The 16,208-nt window shown below is 46.8% G+C and overlaps 3 protein-coding genes across 6 annotated transcripts; 1 reads left to right on the forward strand and 2 right to left on the reverse strand.

Annotated features, from left to right (window-relative positions):
* Nucleotides 1–118: 118 nt before the first annotated feature.
* On the reverse strand, nucleotides 119–3,110 carry LOC147041192 (uncharacterized). Of its 3 annotated transcripts, none has more exons than XM_085900673.1 (10): nucleotides 2,785–3,110; nucleotides 2,314–2,433; nucleotides 2,162–2,245; nucleotides 1,981–2,091; nucleotides 1,690–1,839; nucleotides 1,355–1,504; nucleotides 1,131–1,280; nucleotides 869–1,021; nucleotides 655–789; nucleotides 119–585 (listed from the first exon to the last, which is right to left on the reverse strand). In XM_085900673.1, the coding sequence occupies exons 1-10, from the start codon at nucleotides 2,804–2,806 to the stop codon at nucleotides 533–535; spliced, it is 1,128 nt and encodes a 375-aa protein (XP_085756799.1). In that variant the 5' UTR covers nucleotides 2,807–3,110; the 3' UTR covers nucleotides 119–532. The 3 variants fall into 3 exon arrangements, with proteins under 3 accessions (XP_085756799.1, XP_085756800.1, XP_085756798.1); XM_085900674.1 differs by having other exon boundaries at nucleotides 869–1,024; nucleotides 2,908–3,108; XM_085900672.1 differs by having other exon boundaries at nucleotides 869–1,024; nucleotides 2,785–3,108.
* Nucleotides 3,111–3,460: 350 nt separating this feature from the next.
* Nucleotides 3,461–9,008, reverse strand: kdm1b (lysine demethylase 1B). 2 transcript variants are annotated; one of them, XM_085900669.1, is made up of 21 exons: nucleotides 8,811–9,008; nucleotides 8,381–8,523; nucleotides 7,785–7,906; nucleotides 7,576–7,665; nucleotides 7,372–7,483; nucleotides 7,187–7,300; nucleotides 7,085–7,123; nucleotides 6,814–7,006; nucleotides 6,556–6,740; nucleotides 6,308–6,478; nucleotides 6,160–6,231; nucleotides 5,957–6,091; nucleotides 5,717–5,888; nucleotides 5,516–5,643; nucleotides 5,312–5,443; nucleotides 5,149–5,223; nucleotides 4,965–5,081; nucleotides 4,760–4,885; nucleotides 4,563–4,685; nucleotides 4,333–4,485; nucleotides 3,461–4,186 (listed from the first exon to the last, which is right to left on the reverse strand). In XM_085900669.1, exons 1-21 carry the CDS (start codon nucleotides 8,824–8,826, stop codon nucleotides 4,103–4,105), a joined length of 2,502 nt encoding a protein of 833 aa, XP_085756795.1. In that variant the 5' UTR covers nucleotides 8,827–9,008; the 3' UTR covers nucleotides 3,461–4,102. The 2 variants fall into 2 exon arrangements, with proteins under 2 accessions (XP_085756795.1, XP_085756794.1); XM_085900668.1 differs by having other exon boundaries at nucleotides 6,160–6,234.
* Nucleotides 9,009–9,441: 433 nt separating this feature from the next.
* cfap69 (cilia and flagella associated protein 69) lies at nucleotides 9,442–15,634 on the forward strand. The gene is made up of 23 exons (XM_085900667.1): nucleotides 9,442–9,751; nucleotides 9,849–9,908; nucleotides 10,019–10,084; nucleotides 10,187–10,296; nucleotides 10,375–10,451; nucleotides 10,556–10,657; nucleotides 10,803–10,955; nucleotides 11,022–11,199; nucleotides 11,356–11,479; nucleotides 11,543–11,591; nucleotides 11,670–11,791; nucleotides 11,872–12,103; nucleotides 12,255–12,419; nucleotides 12,504–12,619; nucleotides 12,693–12,811; nucleotides 12,971–13,052; nucleotides 13,135–13,327; nucleotides 13,385–13,522; nucleotides 13,619–13,695; nucleotides 13,886–14,083; nucleotides 14,152–14,238; nucleotides 14,321–14,404; nucleotides 14,517–15,634. Exons 1-23 carry the CDS (start codon nucleotides 9,671–9,673, stop codon nucleotides 14,667–14,669), a joined length of 2,766 nt encoding a protein of 921 aa, XP_085756793.1. The 5' UTR covers nucleotides 9,442–9,670; the 3' UTR covers nucleotides 14,670–15,634.
* Nucleotides 15,635–16,208: the final 574 nt, after the last annotated feature.

The following is a 16,208-nucleotide window of genomic DNA, read 5'->3' on the forward strand; positions in this document are numbered from 1 at the left end:
TAAAATATTACTGCGTGTAGCACAAGCATTAAATGAAAAGAATAAAAATTCTGCAATTTGGTTATCAAATTTTGTTTCTTACACATACCTACTGTTTTTGGCCAGTTAAAGAAAAAGAAACATCTAATCCACATTTATTTATATTTTACACTTAAACATGCTGAACGTACATTTAATTAATGAAAAATATTAAGAGCATTAGTGTGCAACTTCAACATTTTCCAGTGGTAAACAATCTTAATCAAACTCACTCATGGGAAAAGAAAACTGGTACAAATGGCAAAATGACATTTTATAAACATGCTTCTGTGCACAAGAGCGCAAAACTGACATTTGGACCCAAACTAAAATGCGTTTGGTCCCAAAGTAAAAAAAAGTGGAGCCAACAAAATCGACTCCTTGATCTCATTCACATATAAAACACCTTTTTTTTTTGTCCTCAACATGAAACACTGTTTAGGAGGCGTCTTTGCCCAAGAGAATCTTTGAACAAACCGTTTTGAACGGGAATGCTTTCTCCTGGCGCTGCCGGTTACTCGGAACTCTCCTCCAGCTTCTCGCTTGGCTGTTTGGCCAGTCGCCATTCTGAGTTGATGCACGAGAAGGAGGTCAACGTTCGCGTGGGCATTTTCAAACGGGCGATTTGGCGCTCACCTGCTTGACTTGCTGTGGCGGCGACGACGACAGCGGCTTCCTTAATCTCGCACCTCTCTAGCTTGATGCGGAGCGTTTTGGTCACCTGAGGGTGTTTGATGGCTTCCGTCAAGGGCTCGTCATCTGAGCTGGCGCCTGAGGAAACATCGGCGAGCTTCACTTCGGGGACTCCACCACCCATTTCGATGGGCCGGTGAGCTCATCTTTGCGCTACCTGCCGTTGCCATTTTCTTGCTGGCTTTAGAAGTAACAGTTCGCTTCTTGGGAGCCGAGGGTTGTTTCTTCAGCTTGGCCTTTTTCTCCGTTTGGGATTTCTTGACCAGATTGATGAGGGCCTCGTCACCTGAGCTCTCGTCAGACTGACCTGCTTCTAAGGAGACAGTTTGTGGATTTTTTTTTTTCGGCTTCACATTTTAGCCAAATCAGGGTAAGGTCGAATAACTTTTCAACAAATCGCTTTAAATCATTTTTTCTACCTCGCCTCTTTTTCGAAGCACTGCCTTGTGCCACGCCGCTCTTTTTTGCTCCCTTTTTCTTGTCCTCCGCCGGCTTGGTCGGCTTGGCGATGACGTTCACCAGGGGGACAACATCATCGTCACCATCGCCGACGTCGTCGGAGCTGTCGTCTGAGGACGGAGACTCTTTTCAAAATCGGACGTGTCGCCGCTGGAAAAGAAGCCCGCCGTTGTATGAGCCTCACCTCGCTGCGCGACGCTGGCACGCTTAGCTCTGGTTTTCTTGCTATTTTTGGCAGCGGGCGTTTTCTGCCGACTGGCGATGGCCTTCTTCCTCATGATGGCTGCCACCGGGTCATCGTCCGAGCTCTCGTTGGAAGACTCTTTGTATGTCACTGATAAGAGGACGAAAAACGTGCGTCAACCAAAAGCGCATTCGCTTACATTTTGTGCCGTTACATAGTCAAATGCTGATTTGAATTTGATTATTTTTCAAAAACTTTTTTTTTTTTTTTTTTTTCCCCCAGTCCTCGTGTATAAATTAAAAAATATATCTTTTTTTTTTTTTTTTGCCACTTGCCTCTTTTCTTGGCAGCATTCCTTTTGGGTGTGGCCTCGGTGGCTCGAGCGGAGGTCCCCGCCGGCACGTTTTCCTTCTGCTGCGCCTTCAGCTTCTTGGCAATGATGCTCAGAGGTTCATCATCCGAACTCGCATCCTCATCTAGAACATCTGGACAAGGACAAGCGTGTCACAGGATCAAGTCACACTTGTTTCATGGCACCACTGAATAATAAAAATAAAAACCATTTTTAGGAGATAGCCACTATTCACAAATGTTTGCATTAGCAAAGGTTCACCACAGTTTATCACCTTTCTTCTTCTTTGGTTGAGCGGATTTCTTAGGTGGCGTTGTGAACTTCTTGCCAGCTTTGGTTGGCGCTTTGGCTATCACCAAAGGACCGTTGTCGGAGCTGTCGTCCGCTTTTGAGATTACGAGCAAGAAAAGGTTTAAAGCCAATTAAAAAAAAACTTAATCATCAACTTGTCTAACCTGCATTCTTGGATTTTTTGCCATGAAACGGGGGTAGCCTGTTTTCCTTTTTCTTTGTCTTCATCTTGATTAGCGGCTCATCATCTAATGAAGAAACAAGAGCTGGTCAGAACGTGCCAAAGACGACGATACAAAGCATCCGAGGCGCTCACCGCTCTTGTCTTCGGCGTTGGAGCTGTGTGCGTCCTCGGTGGACTGTTTCTCCTTTTTGGGTTGCTTCACTGCGAGATCCGAGAGGGGGACGTCGTCATCAGAGGTGGAGTTGTCCTCGCCTTCAGAAAGACGTTTACCACAACATCCATCGGGGTAGATAAAGTAAAAAAGTTAGTCGGTTTGGCCATGTACTTCTCACAAAAAAATAGCAGTGTTCACTTTTTTACATCTTTGATGCCAATACAAAAGAAAACTGATTAATAGCATTAATACAGCATGCTCTCTGGTAGTCTCATTAGCAAGTTATAACTGACATACAAAGGGAAGACGAAAATTGATCATTAGGATCAATACCAAATAAAAACGGTTGGATGGATGCTTTAGCGGCACGTTTGCCTTTGCTTGAGGCATATTAAATCACGCGAAAACAACATGTAATCAAGTAGACGTATGACCACCTTTAGACTTACGTAGCGTGACGCGGCGGTCCATTTTGTTTCTGACCGGGAGTGAAGATGCTCGTCCAAAATTGCCCCCTCAAAAAAACCTCGACTAGCTTAATTGACGTATCGTAACGGTCGTCGCCTGCTTACCTGGCGTCTTGTCGTTTCATAGTTTAGGTAAATTTTTCGACTTGTTAGTTCAAAAATTACGAGAAGAGTCGAAGAGGCTCGTCCCGTTGAAGATGCGGCAAAGTTAACCTTCCCCTTCTAGCTGATAACATTTGATTTGCTCGCTGACGGCTGTTTGAAGAGACGTGCGAGGCTCTTTTTTATGACGTCACTACGCGGGCTCATGGTTGTTTCGGCGTGTCGCTTTAATGTGATGAAATTTGCCCCTTTTTTGCGAATCTTAAATATTTTGATATTTTAAAATGCAAAATCGAATCGGTTTATTAGTTTTAGCTTTTTTTCCTCGCAATTTTCACGTTTTAGTGCTTTTATATTATTAAGCTTTTAATCAATTGCATGAATGGCAACAATATGACTCTCTGGTTAATCGTACCTAAACAAATTTGTGGTTATGTATAGTCTATATGCAAGTTTCATTTTGTTTGATTGCATGTTATTTTTTACATTGCATGTTTATATGACTCAATTCATGACAAAGTATATGGCCCAGTTCAACTTAAAACTGTCCTATAAAGGAAGATTGATATAGCAGTTTGCAGCACAATTTATTACACACACACAGTAAAGCAGATAAATACTAAGCGCCAAAATGGGGGGACAAAATGAGAACACCAGAGATGTCAGAGATGGCGACAAAACCTGTGTGCAGTTGACCAACTATAAATTCAGGGACAAATACGTAACGGATAACATTTATTTTTGTTTTTCATTTTAACGGCTTGTCCTGATGTCATCCCTGAGAAAGTAGAGTTTGTTACTAAAAAAATAAGCATCAACAAAAAGTGCTAGAACAGACATACTCTTCTTCTACACAGGAAATGTTTTACAGGCACAATCACAACACGAGCCGTATAAAACATACACACGCACACAAAAGGAGATAATTTTTTTTAGATTTTAAATAACCACTCGAGACATCCTTGCTGGTTCTTGAAAAATTAAGCGATGTCTGATTCTCAGAAGCTTCCAGTTAAGCCACACAGGTCCAAGTATTTTTGTTTCAATGAAATGTTGTGATTGAGCAGCAAAGTTTCGCTGAAGCCCTTTGGTGGTTCACGCGTCAAGTGTGTGTGTTTGTGTGAGTGTGTTACACACAATTTGGTGGTGTTTCAGCCCGTGCGTCCATGCCGGCGTGTTACCAATGCTCCGTGGACTCTCAGGGAGCGGCCATCTTGCTGGCCTCTCGGACCCCGCTCAGGTAGGCGCCGGTCACGGTTTGAGGGAAGTGTCGGTTGGTGGCCTGGAAACAAAAAAGTCGGGGCAAATAAAAATAAATTTGAGAATTTTTCTTGGTTTAAACATTTGATATGCTGCTGTAATAAAAAATAAAAAAATACACAATGACGACCAGCACTCTACAAACGAGATTCGCCAAGCTTCTCGTACCTCGCCGGCAAAGAACAATTTCCCTTGAATGTCCTCTGCGATGATATCGTAGGCCTCGCCGCTGCCACCCATCTTCACGAAGCTGTAGGACATTTGCGACCAGGTGTCTTTGCTCCAGTGTGTAAGTAAGAAATGCAGAGGCTCTGGGACTTCCTGTCGGGGATGTTGAGCAAAACGTTTTTTTTTTTGCCCCACATTCATGGAGTTCCAGAATAGCAAAATATTCTGACCTGCTCCTTAAAAAGTTCCCGCAGAACCTTCATGCACTCGCCCGCTACGTCCTTGTCCTGCATGTCCAGCACGGCGGCGATGGCATCACCGGCGATGACGGACATAAGCACGGCCTGCTTTCCCTACGCGTCAAGCAGACGGGCATTAATTATGGGCTTTTATGTGTTCCTCCAAAATAAAAATAAAATGGACAAACCTGCGGGTCCATGTCGTAGAACACGGTGAACATGCCTCGCTTGTCGGGAGTGGGCGGGATGTGACCAAAGTAGTCAGCTCCTTGGACCTTGTTGTCCCAGAATCTGTACGGGAACTTCAGGGCGATCTGTTGGTGGCGTTTGAGAGGTGACGTTTATTTCTAAAAGTGCAAGAGAACTTGTTTTGCACCCCCAAAAAAATATAACCTTCTCTATGATGCCTGCTCCCAGACTATGGATGGCTTTGACTTTCCTTTCAGGTAGCGGCGGGACAAACTGGATAAAATTCTTTTGCAGTAAGGTCAGCGGTACCGTAACCAGAACCTAAACGAAGGGAAACCGTTTCAAAGATTGGTACTCGACAAAAAATACTTTTGAAATTTGCTTTCACCTTCTTTGCTGTCCACTGGGAGCCATTGGAGCAAGTTACTCGAACAACATCGCCTGAGTAGTCAATGGTCTTCACCTGGAACAAATTGGAAAATAAAAAAAAAATAAAAACTTTTTCCCAACATGGTTGTCATTGTGCAAAGTGCAGAAGATGATTTTGCCACCGGGCAGTTTTTGCGGATGTCCAAGCCCTCGGCTAGTTTTTGGAGCAGCGCGCTGTAGCCTTTGGTGAGCAGCGTGTGGTCTCCTGAGAACTGCGCAAAGAATTCGTTGTGATCCCACGATCTTGCGGAAACCTGCAAGCACGAATAAGACTCGATTCAAATCAACTCAGCAAAACACAATGAAAAACAGCAGAAGGGTCTGACCTGGTTTAAAGAGCTACCACAGGCGTACTCCAGGTTGCTGAGATGGAACTGAAGCACTTTTTCCTCCAACTCACTGAACTGGATGCCAGACTCCTGAAGGAAGTTCTTTTTAAGCTCCTGCACTTTTTCTGTGGGGGAAAAAAAAAAAAAGTTTTAGTTTCTCCTCATGTATTTATTGGTCCCCAGTGAGGGCTCGAGCACCTCCGAGCGGCATGTCTTGGCTTTGCGATTTGTCTTTCCTCCACTCGGCCACCACGTCTAGAATGGCGTTGAAGTGGAACTCCATGCGTTTGTCGATGGCGGGATCGGTGGCCTGCCCGCCCTCCTGAAACAGCTCGCAGCGCTCGCCCAGTTTATGCATGGCGACGCCCATCTGCGTGAACATGAACCGTCATGACCTTGAAGTTTTTCGACATACTTTTGGGAAATTTTCCCGCTGACCTGCTCGCACATCAGAGCGACCGGGTTGTTCACGCAACCGTTGACGATCTGAGCGCCCCGACCCACGACGACGCCCAGCGTCGTGTCGTCCCACACGCGACCTCCGATTCTCTCGCGGGCCTCCAACACCAACACCTGGATTCAGTTCACTGGAACATTTAGACAAAAATCGAATCTTACAGGGCAAATCCAAGGTCGCGAACCTGCGTGCCAAAGTTGTGCAGCTGGCGAGCGGCGGCGAGCCCCGAGGCCCCCGCGCCGATCACGATGACGTTCTTCTGCAAACATCACCAAATCACGCCACTTATCTTCTTGTTGCGTTTAACTTTCTTAGGCGGAACCGGCGCTCACCGCGCGATACTTCTCGGGCAGCAGGGGGCGCTGGACCGCCAGCACCCCCGTGTTGACGAGGCCCTTGCGGGTCATGAAATGGAGGACGCGCTCCATCTCCTGCACGCAGCTCACACGTACCAGCCCGCGCACCACCACGTGCAGGACGCACTTCTGGACAGTCAGCACCTCCTTCAGCAGAAAAGGAAAAAAAATGGTTTGGCTTATTTTGGTTTTGTCCTTGACACAGTTGGAGGCGTCATTGCTACCTTGCAGTTTTTGTGCCAGGAGGCTAGAATGAGATTACGCAGCGCCAAATACATGGTGGGATCGCGGGAGAACTCTGGGAATTCGTAAAGCTCGTCCAGTTCCATCATGTCGGGCCTGACGCACAGAGCCTTGCCGCACTCGTTGGGTTGGTAGAAAGGCTGGAAGTACGGACACAAGCCTGCGACTGCGCACAGCGCAAAAGGTCACCGCAGACGACTCCCAGGAAGCCAACGACGACGATTTCCGCGCGCACGTACTTTGGGGCTGGGCGGCTCTGCAGTGGTCGGCCCTCAGCTCGCTCAGCGACGCGCCGCCGGGAGAACCGGAAGGACTCATCCCCACGCAGTCGGGATAGTAGGCGGCCAGGAAGGGCGTGGCCGGGCTGTCTTTGAACAACGGCGGCAAAATGAGCATCGAGTGCCACCAGCTGTCCGACACCTCCGCCACTCTCTGACACAAACCGAGAAAAGGTGAAAGGTCGGACATCTCGCCAGAGGTCAATTGCTAAAAAGGACGGATCACAGTTACCAGGTCTTCTGGCTGGGAGCACTGGTCGGGGCCTTCGCTCTGTTCACAAACAACACCCATGTTTGGGATTGCTTCTCCGTCCACACGATTTCTGCTTTTTACCTTGACATTATTGATCTTCATCCCGCAGCGGTATGTGGCTGCCAGCGAGGAGGTAAGCTGGATCTCCTTGGTAAGCTGGCGCCACTTCCTGCATTCGGGTTGGGTGCACTGCACCTATAAGAACATCCCAGCGTCAGCGAGAAGGAGCGGCCACGACGACGTACTTGCTCCAGCCAATTTGGTACCCAGTAGGGAAGCTGCTGGTCCGCCATGAAGGCTTTGAGGCTAGGCTCGCTTTTGCCATTACTCGTCCACGCTTTTTTCCAGGCGGAAAAAGTATCGTAGCCGTCTTTGTGACTGGGGAAAGAGCAAGAGAAAAAAAAAAAAAAAAAAGACAATGAATCAACAATGTGAGTCACAAATTTAAGGATGCAGATTTTTGGTTTTACCTTCGGTAGTAATGATCGAAGCACTCGTTGCAAAAGTGCTCGCCGCAGGACAGATGGTACCAGCGTGACGTGTATCCATTTTTTGCACACCTGAGTCAAGAAGAAAACCTATAAATGGAAATTTTACTCAAGGGTACTATCATTACTTATTAAGAAAATACATCCTATCGATATATATAACACGCAAGGCGAGTGATCCCCGTAACCACCTTTCAGAAGCGCTCGCAAAACAGACGGGATACGTGGCCGAGCACCCTGCCTTCTCACACTTCCTGTATTTCTTCTCTGACTGCTCGTCTTCCTCTTCGGTGTCCGTCGCTTTTCTTTTGCTCTGAAAGGACACAAAGCAATCCATTTTGTTATGGAAATAGACATGTTCAAGATCCCGGTGACGGAGCTCCATCGGAAATCTGCGTTAAGATAGAAAAAGAATCAAATCTGCATTGTTGTCGACTAGCAACGGGTTAGTTGGCCATGACCAGAGTGATGCTGTTGCAACTCTTCATCGACTAACCACTTGTCCACGGTGCTGCTTGCAACTAGTCTCTTACCCTGCCTCACCCTTTGACGTCTGGACTTTGGCCCGTTTTACTGCCGCTGCCTTCTCCTCTTTCCTTCCCCTTCCTTTAGGTGGCAATGATTTGAAGTTGCTGCTGGGGGGTAATTTTGTGAGCCCGTGAAGTTCTTTGAGATTCTTGTGTGATTACTAAAGTCACCCTGAAACTACTTGCCTTGACCTATAGCAATAAGATGGTTAGGTAACTGGAGGCTTAGAATACAAATGACGGTAGGTCGACCACTATACCTGTCCAGGTGGAGGATTATTGGCCCGTTTCACCCGGACGTTTGTTTGCCTCCCGGATGATCGCAGGGCCTGGCTGTCGCCTGGAGACTCCCCAGAGCTCTTTCTCTTGGCTCGCCGTGCACCAGAGCCGTTGCCGGGATAGTCTAATAAACAACAAGCCCCGCTCGCGGTGAGTGACATGATGACAACAAAGAAAGTGCTCCACCTTGGCCTTTTGTTGCCGTGCTAACAGACAACGCGGCGGGTCTGAAAGGTCCCGCCGTGAGAAGTGGACACAAATGCATATGTTGCACCAAATATTCTCACGAGTTGAGCGTTTCAAACGCAATAAAAACACACAACAATGAGCTCTTTAAATCGGCCGTGTTGTGTTAGTGTGGCACTTTTAGCATGTGGCTAGCAGCGTTGGCTATTGCCATGTTTCACTGACCTGCGTCCGACAGCATGTTGTTGGACTCGTATTGCTTCTGGATTTAGACTTGGATTATTTCAATTCTTCTGTTACCATTCGAAGGTCTCTCGTCGCCTTTTTATTGTTTTGGTGGGGTTCAACGCATCATTTGTTGTTGCAGCAATACCACTACCGGTTTAGACAGGAAATGGGTGTTATCCTTCGAAGAATAGTTTGGTTCCTCTCGGTTGCCGTAGCTGTAGTCTGTCACCATGACGACTGCAAGCCAAACATCCAGCATGGTGCCTTTCAGAACCTCGGAAATGTGAAGACTAAGGTGGTGAACGCGTCAGTTTCACGTCTGTCGAAAGGACAAAACGCGTGGTACGTCACCAAAATAATAGTCTGCTATTAGTGTGGAATTCTATCACGCAAGATAACGGGAGAAGCAATTTCTTTTCCTCCAAAAAACATACGACTAACAAAACAAAACGTGAACTATGAATACAATTAAGATAAAACACAGTCGACATAGTCTAAACACGGTTAAAATTATTATGCAGAAAATTAAAAAAGATAAATATTTTCCGTGTTGATATCGGTGTTGATTGTCTTTTTTTTTCGATTGTGAAAGCAAAATTTCCCATTTACATTGGACGCACCACTGGCAGCTTTTAGACAACGACTTGATGTTTACATGATCATTGGTTATATTCAAGTTCTTCAACTAGGTTGTTTTCACAGAATGTCCCATGAGATAAATAGTTCCATCCATTTATTGTCTTTTGCCACATTCAGCGTGTTTTGACACATTTTTAGGCGTTGTTTTGAGTGAATCGGTGAAAACTATGGCAGGAATTGAATGCTGCGGATGAGTCAAGTTTTGTTTTTAATCAAAAATGGATTCATGTGAAGTTGTGCACAGAGAGAAATCGGAGCTAGCTGTTGTCCGGCCGAGAGCACCAGACCATGTTGAGCAGGTGACTACTTAAATTGTATTGGGTCTTGTAGTTTGCAGCAGTCCTCTGTCAAAACAATAGGACATTTCTTTATCAAATAATCTTTATTGCTTGTTAGGTCTGTCCAAGAATTCTCGATCTTGGCAAGGTGATAGATTTGCTTGAAAACCCCTTGACAGTAAGTCAAATGCACTTTCTATGTCATTTGCCGTGGCGTGCAAAGAGGTGGGGGACGGGGGAGGCACTTTTTTTTTTTTTTATTCATATCATAACACTTTATATTTTTAGACCCACATGCACGAGAGGCACCTTTTTGTGCTCAAGAAGCTGTTCAAGAAGAAACAACACGGCTTTGTATCCTTACCCATGTCAACTTTTCCTTCTGATTGGGATCACGTACCACGATGCAGGACTTTTTTGATTCGAGAGATATGTGGTTTCCTTGACGTCTTCAAGCTGCTGAGGGAGCTGGCGATCATCACGAGGATCCTCAAAGTCTGCGGCGAGAAGGCCGACAAGCACCCGGAATTTTGCGGCATTCTGTGCGAGGCTCTGAAAATTTCCAGGTAGGAAGCGTTTCCGGAGTTTTCAAATGACGTCGGGTTTCTCGAATATAACAAAATATTGTCGTTCGTCCTTCTGAGGCTTCCCTTCCTGAAAGAGAGAGTGTCGGATGTGCTCAACTATGCCGAGGATGTCAAGCGGTTTCTCTCTCGCATGGGTATTCCAGCACAAACATCTTCATGCTCACATTCGAGTTCCGCAGTGTAACCGATGAAGGATTTCCCTTGAGTCCAACTTACACCTGCCTGTGTGTGCACGCAGGCTACCTGATGAAGGTGTCGGACGGCGAGGTAAGGCGTCATGTCGTGGAGTTGGTCAAGTCTTTCTACAGCATCTCGGTTCCAGACAAAGCGCCGCTCGACGGTACAGTGCGGCCTGCAAAACTGCATTTGTGGCCTGGATCTTATTGGCTGGTGTACCTAATATAGCGACCCGGTCATTCCACATGTGTGTCGGTCTCATTCGGAACATGATTTGAATCCACTTTGACGAGCCTCGAATCTCACAGGGCCTCAACCGACGTCCCCTGGCTACCGACTTCAGCTTCTGGAGCGTAGTGATCTGGCCAAGACGCTCTTCCTGTCCGTGGCGGCACTGGAGAAGCAGCCCACCGTCAAGCTCCTGCTCCTTCAAACGCTTCAGATGCTCTCCAGCACATCTGGTCAGTGAGCCAAGCTGCCATCCTTTTCTGTAGGTCACAAATCTTATCCTATTTTGGTATCTCTAGATATGAACTGCGCTTTAATATTGAGCGCACAAGGGGCCGAAAGCATCTGTCTGCGCATGAACGAGCCCGACCCGTCCGGAATGATCCTGTTCCATTCCTCGGAAATCCTCTGGAACCTTTTGGAGAGTGGCAACAAGGCCAGGGTGGCCGCCCAGCTCAGCAGCGTGGAATGCGCCATGTATGTCGGACCCAAGACCCAACTTCACAAAGATCATAAAACCTAAAAGCACTCGCTAAAATCGTAACCCTAAGCCCACCAAGCCCATTTATTGATTTGTTTAGTGAGCAGAAAATCTTGGAAAAGTCTCATCTTGTGTTTTATCGTGTCCTGTAGATCTCTAAAAGAAGCCTTTATCCGCGCTCTACTGAACACTTCCCGACACGTTGACCTCCAAGTCCGCAACGATCTGCTGGTGCTCACCACCCTCTTTGCTGAGAACTCCTGCGCTCTGCTCATTGTGAGCCACATCTTCAGATCAATAGATTTGTTGCAATTGATGATCTAACGATGATCTTTTTAGGAAAGCCTATTCGCCAGGCAGCTGGTTGCGCTCAGCACGTTTCCCGAACGTAAGGCAAATTGCCGCCCGTGCCAAGAGTTTCCTTTTGGATTTGACGGACACCTTTTCTACCATGCTTCCATTTTAGTGAAGAGTGACAATAATCTGGTGGGCAAGCTGAAGCTGACGTACAATATGGAGGACCTGCAAATGAAGAAGCTGCTGTTAAATCTGCTACTTGTCATGTCCAGAGATCCCGCAATCATTCCGGTGGCCGATTCTTGTTCTTCAAACATCAAATCACATCGAGGTAGAACTTGACATGGATGTTGTCTTCGTTTGTGGTGCAGATCTTCAAGGAGGAACAAGTGATACTAGCCCTACTGACCCTGGCCAAGCCACCCGTTGCCTCCGCTGTGGTAAAATCGGGGTCTCGGCACTGGTCGTCTGTCCAGCTGGAGGAGCTTCAGCTGCAGGCTCTGGCGGTCCTCGCCACTTTGGCGCCGCTGGTTCTGGACCACTACATGTCTTGTTATGGCAACGTGACCCTGCTGCATCTTCTGGACTGGTGCACCATGGAAGGTAAGACCCCACCGTCAAGGTTAAGGTGAGTCTCACCACATTCAAGCCATCAACTCTCAGATTTTAGACTTGACTCGGACTTGCTTACCCCAAGTAATCGACCTGCGTTCATTTCCTGGGTATTCAAACTCGACTTGCTTTTTGGTTCCAGATGGCTACTGTGGTCAAGGTCACAGCTTCCACGCCACCGGAGGCCGAGGCAGCAAGAAGGCTCACATGCGATACTCCATCAGACTGATGAGATCTGTTACCTCGCTGGATGATAGGAACCTCAACCAGGACCTGTGCGACCAGGGAACCATACATCTGCTTCTAGGTCATGGTTAAGACTTGGTTTTGAGGATTGGGATTAGGTAGATTTAAACCATTACCTTACATATCCTCCATCTCACCCATTCAGAGCTTCTGATACGGATGGAGTGGAGCCCCGGCGATGAGGATGCGGTTACCGTGGAGATGAAATCCGACATGCTGATCATCCTCTCGGCGCTTTGTGAGAACAACATGCACAGGAAGGTGATTGGGACCTATCGATATTTGAAAACCCAGAAAATTTAAGACTGACACGCCCGGGCCCTTGGCACGACAGGAGCTGTTTGGGTCGGTGGGTGTGGAGATGATGGTCCATTTCCTGAGGAGGGGCACCAGTATGTTCTACAGCGGGCTGGGACACAACAAGCTACTCCTCTCGACCTTGGTGTGCGTGCGGTCAGTGCGGCTAAAGCTTTTCACCCCATTGCCGATTGAAGAAATGTTGTTTGTAGCGTTGGAATTAGGGTCACCATCGGGAGTTAGGGTCTCGAGTACGTGGGGCTCGAGCGAGGCTGACTGAAAATGAATTGAATGTATTTGTGTTGACTTTGTTAGCACCTGCATTGTGGGCTGCTACACAACAGAGGATTACTTCCTAATCCAAGATGGGGTGCTGGTTTTACTCGACCTACTCAGTGTAAGTAACCTAAACCCATCCCGGGAGAGTCTTTACTCAGGTCAAGGAATTCCTTTTTTAACCATCTCTATTCTTCCTTCAGTCGAGTCCCAAGTGTGTTCATTGCGTGGTCCTGGCCACTTTGTTGGAGCTGTGCGACAACCGGAACACGATTTTTCACATTCTGAGCTGGAGCGACGGCGAAGGCCAGACGGCTCCGAGTCTCCTGCTGCAAATGTGGCGGCGAGAGGAGGAGGAACTCGGAGTCAACCGGAATCAATACGGCGGGATCGCAGGTTTGTTTTGAGTCGCCGGCTCCAAAGAACAGACAAACATCTCCGACCTACACGCAGACCCGAAGGAGCCCGTTCTGGCCCATCGGAAGGTGGACGACGCAGAGCTGATGTCGACTCTGGACACGACCAGCACCGTCGTGCTGGAGATGCAAGAAAACCTGCTGGCCAAGATTTACTTGATCTTCTGCAGAATTGGTAGAGCAGATACAAACAATGATTGATTCTTGAACAGGACAAACAATCAAACGCACAAATACGTTGTCCTCAAAACTGTGAAACCATCTTGTGCAGGTTTCGAGGATCTTCCAGGATTGTCCTTAAGGGACAGAGTGACCTTGAGTATCGTCAAAAGGTACCTTGATTTCAAGGTAAGAACAACATGGCTGGTGTATTCTCCTCACTTGGAATTATTCTTCTGCCAAATCATGCCTGAAAATGCGCTGTTTTTGGTAGAACCATTGACCTGGTGACATTTGTTCAATTGTAGAAGCCTAAACACCACACCTTAAAACTCATCCACTACGGAAGCCCAAATAAGTATTTGATGATGTCACGCAGGTGAGCGAGGTGTGGGATGAGATCAGCCGTGAGCTGAATCTGGAAGGGATCCGGCCCGTCACGCCAGACCTGGAGATTCTACTCTCCGCCCAGCAGATGTCGCAACGAACGGCCGAGGCGGTGGTCGCCGAGCAGGAGGAAATCTTGCGGCAATATAACGAGGAGGCCAACAGGGAAGAAGAACTTATGTATGAAGAGGTAAGAATGTTTAGGAATGACCGACGAGTGTAACTGCAGATTCGTGATGTTGCTTTTGTCTGTTGCAGATGAAATCTCACTGGAAGCAACGTCAGCTCACAGCCAAGTCGTGGAGTCATTTTGTCTCCAAGACGTCCAACTATGACATCCTCAAGGTTTGTTTTTGTCCTTCAACATTTCTCCTTAGTCGCCAACCATGAAAAGCTTTTTCCTGGAGTCATTTTGGCTCTTTTGCAGGAAATTAAAGAAAAGAGGCAGAAACACATAGAGTCCATTAGGACTGAAGCAGCACAGGAGGATTTGGGACAGCGCCATGAAGGGGTCTGACACCAAAACCAAAATACAATATTTCTTTGCTACTTTGTATTTGTTTTAAAGAGTTCTATAAATTTAGTTCATTCGAGTTGACATTTCTTATTGTTGTTTGTTGCAGGTTTTTATCGGGAAGTTGTTGGCGGGCACGGTTAGCGATGCCCGTGGCGGCGTCAACCTGAAGGTGGTCCAAACTCCTGTGATGGCGGCAGCGCACGAGGAAGCCTTGCGTGCCCCGCGGGAGCCTCACTATTTCAACACGTTCCCCGACTGATCAAATTTGAGACCAAATTGATTTTTTTTTCTTCCAAATTAGCTATAGGAAATTTGACATGATGAATCTCAGCCGCCGCCGTTTCTTTCCGTCTCATTCATTTGCGCACGAGTGCTCCCCTTGAAAGCCGAATTCCTCGCAGACATCGTTCTCACCAAGCAGCACAATCCTCACACTGAGGAGGAGGCGAGGAGAGCCAAAAAGATCAGCTCCATGGAAACAGCCCAGCAACAGGCTGCACGCCGGCAACCAATAGGAGCCTGCCCCGTCCTATCGATGGGAGAGGCAGGGGGCCCAAACTGAAATTGAGGCCCGTGAAGGTGAATGCTCTGCTTATGTATACATATGAAAAATTATTTACATTACTGCCGCTCAGTTGTGACGGTCTTGAGTGTTTCATCATCAAATCTATATATGTATTATACTGCCCCTAGTGGGCAAAGCACCCACACCACAGACAGTCCATTGAATTATTGCATGAACTCCTGATGCAGAAATTTCATTCCCTAAATTCTATTTGTTATTAGTGTTTCTTTTACATTACAATATTGTAGCGTGCTATTTTCCTCCAATTAAAAAAAAAATCCTGTTGATGTTTGTTAGCTTCTGGAACCGATTAATGGCTTTTCCATTTATTTGAGTGAATGATGATTCTTTTGTTGAAAATAATATTCATGACCAGAGGGTAATCTTGACTGTCTGGGACTAATGAGGCGGCACTGCAAGGCATTCTGGGAAAGGTGCTGAGCCGTGCTCATCGGCCACTCTCCAGCAGATCCCCATTCACAAATGAATGCTATCTTTAGCTCATCCCAACAAAGGAACATCAAAAGCCCTCACTCTTATTTTTCCATGACCCTTCACCAAAATGCATTGTGGGACAACACAGCAACAGTCGATATTTGTTTATCATCTCCTGTGTGCGTGCATCCGTGTCTCTGTCACGTGACCTGCAAAGTCAGGATGCGGTTGCCAGGCAACAGTCTTCCCTGTCTTTAACCCAGACTCGCTTTATAAGAACATTAGTGATTGCGTCGGAGTGTTCGTGTGTGTGAGTGTGCTTTGTGTGTGTGATAGATGGAGTTTATTTATAGAAGCACTCTAAAATTAAACTGTCAATTTAGGGACTTAAGGGAAGCGGGGATTCCGGCTTCATGTTGTGTCCTGGACATCAGTTCTAAAATAAAATTAAAAAAAAGATGGAGAATTTGACTGATTTTTTTTTTAACACCAATGAGCGACAAGTATTTGCACTCCTTCATCAGATTTTAGTATTCCAAAGTGGCTTTTCATGCCATGGGTTGCCCTCTACTCCATTCACAAATGAAGGATGAAGCAGCTGCACCGCCAACACGAGAGAAATCAGGCCATGCTGCAATTATGATGGCGCCCGATATTGATCCCATTCATCTCACATATATTCGGGTTTTTCTTTTAGAAGACATGGTTGCCTCTTATTCATCTTTGCAGGTCCTGTGTGTGTGTCTGTGTGATGTAAAAGCATGCATATAATTGCCTAATGCTCCACAGCAGGTGGAA

This window comes from Syngnathus leptorhynchus, chromosome 20 (assembly GCF_054491065.1).
Source record: "Syngnathus leptorhynchus isolate UIUO chromosome 20, UIUO_Slep, whole genome shotgun sequence".
Taxonomy (NCBI): Eukaryota; Metazoa; Chordata; class Actinopteri; order Syngnathiformes; family Syngnathidae; genus Syngnathus; species Syngnathus leptorhynchus.

What these genes read in the sequence shown, in the direction of transcription:
- LOC147041192 (XM_085900672.1), bottom strand. Translation starts at nt 2,806, where the DNA reads ATGGACCGCCGCGTCACGCTAC. An exon ending in CAAAAAATCCAAGAATGCAG is followed by an intron (nt 2,092 to 2,161) that starts GTTAGACAAGTT and finishes TAATCTCAAAAG; the next exon opens with CGGACGACAGCTCCGACAAC. An exon ending in TGCTTCGAAAAAGAGGCGAG is followed by an intron (nt 1,025 to 1,130) that starts GTAGAAAAAATG and finishes CTGTCTCCTTAG; the next exon opens with AAGCAGGTCAGTCTGACGAG.
- kdm1b (XM_085900668.1), bottom strand. An exon ending in CCTGGCACAAAAACTGCAAG is followed by an intron (nt 6,479 to 6,555) that starts GTAGCAATGACG and finishes TTTCTGCTGAAG; the next exon opens with GAGGTGCTGACTGTCCAGAA. An exon ending in CCAAGACATGCCGCTCGGAG is followed by an intron (nt 5,644 to 5,716) that starts GTGCTCGAGCCC and finishes TTTCCCCCACAG; the next exon opens with AAAAAGTGCAGGAGCTTAAA.
- cfap69 (XM_085900667.1), top strand. Translation starts at nt 9,671, where the DNA reads ATGGATTCATGTGAAGTTGTGCACAGAGAGAAATCGGAGCTAGCTGTT. An exon ending in GCGGTTTCTCTCTCGCATGG is followed by an intron (nt 10,452 to 10,555) that starts GTATTCCAGCAC and finishes GTGTGCACGCAG; the next exon opens with GCTACCTGATGAAGGTGTCG. An exon ending in AACCATACATCTGCTTCTAG is followed by an intron (nt 12,420 to 12,503) that starts GTCATGGTTAAG and finishes TCACCCATTCAG; the next exon opens with AGCTTCTGATACGGATGGAG.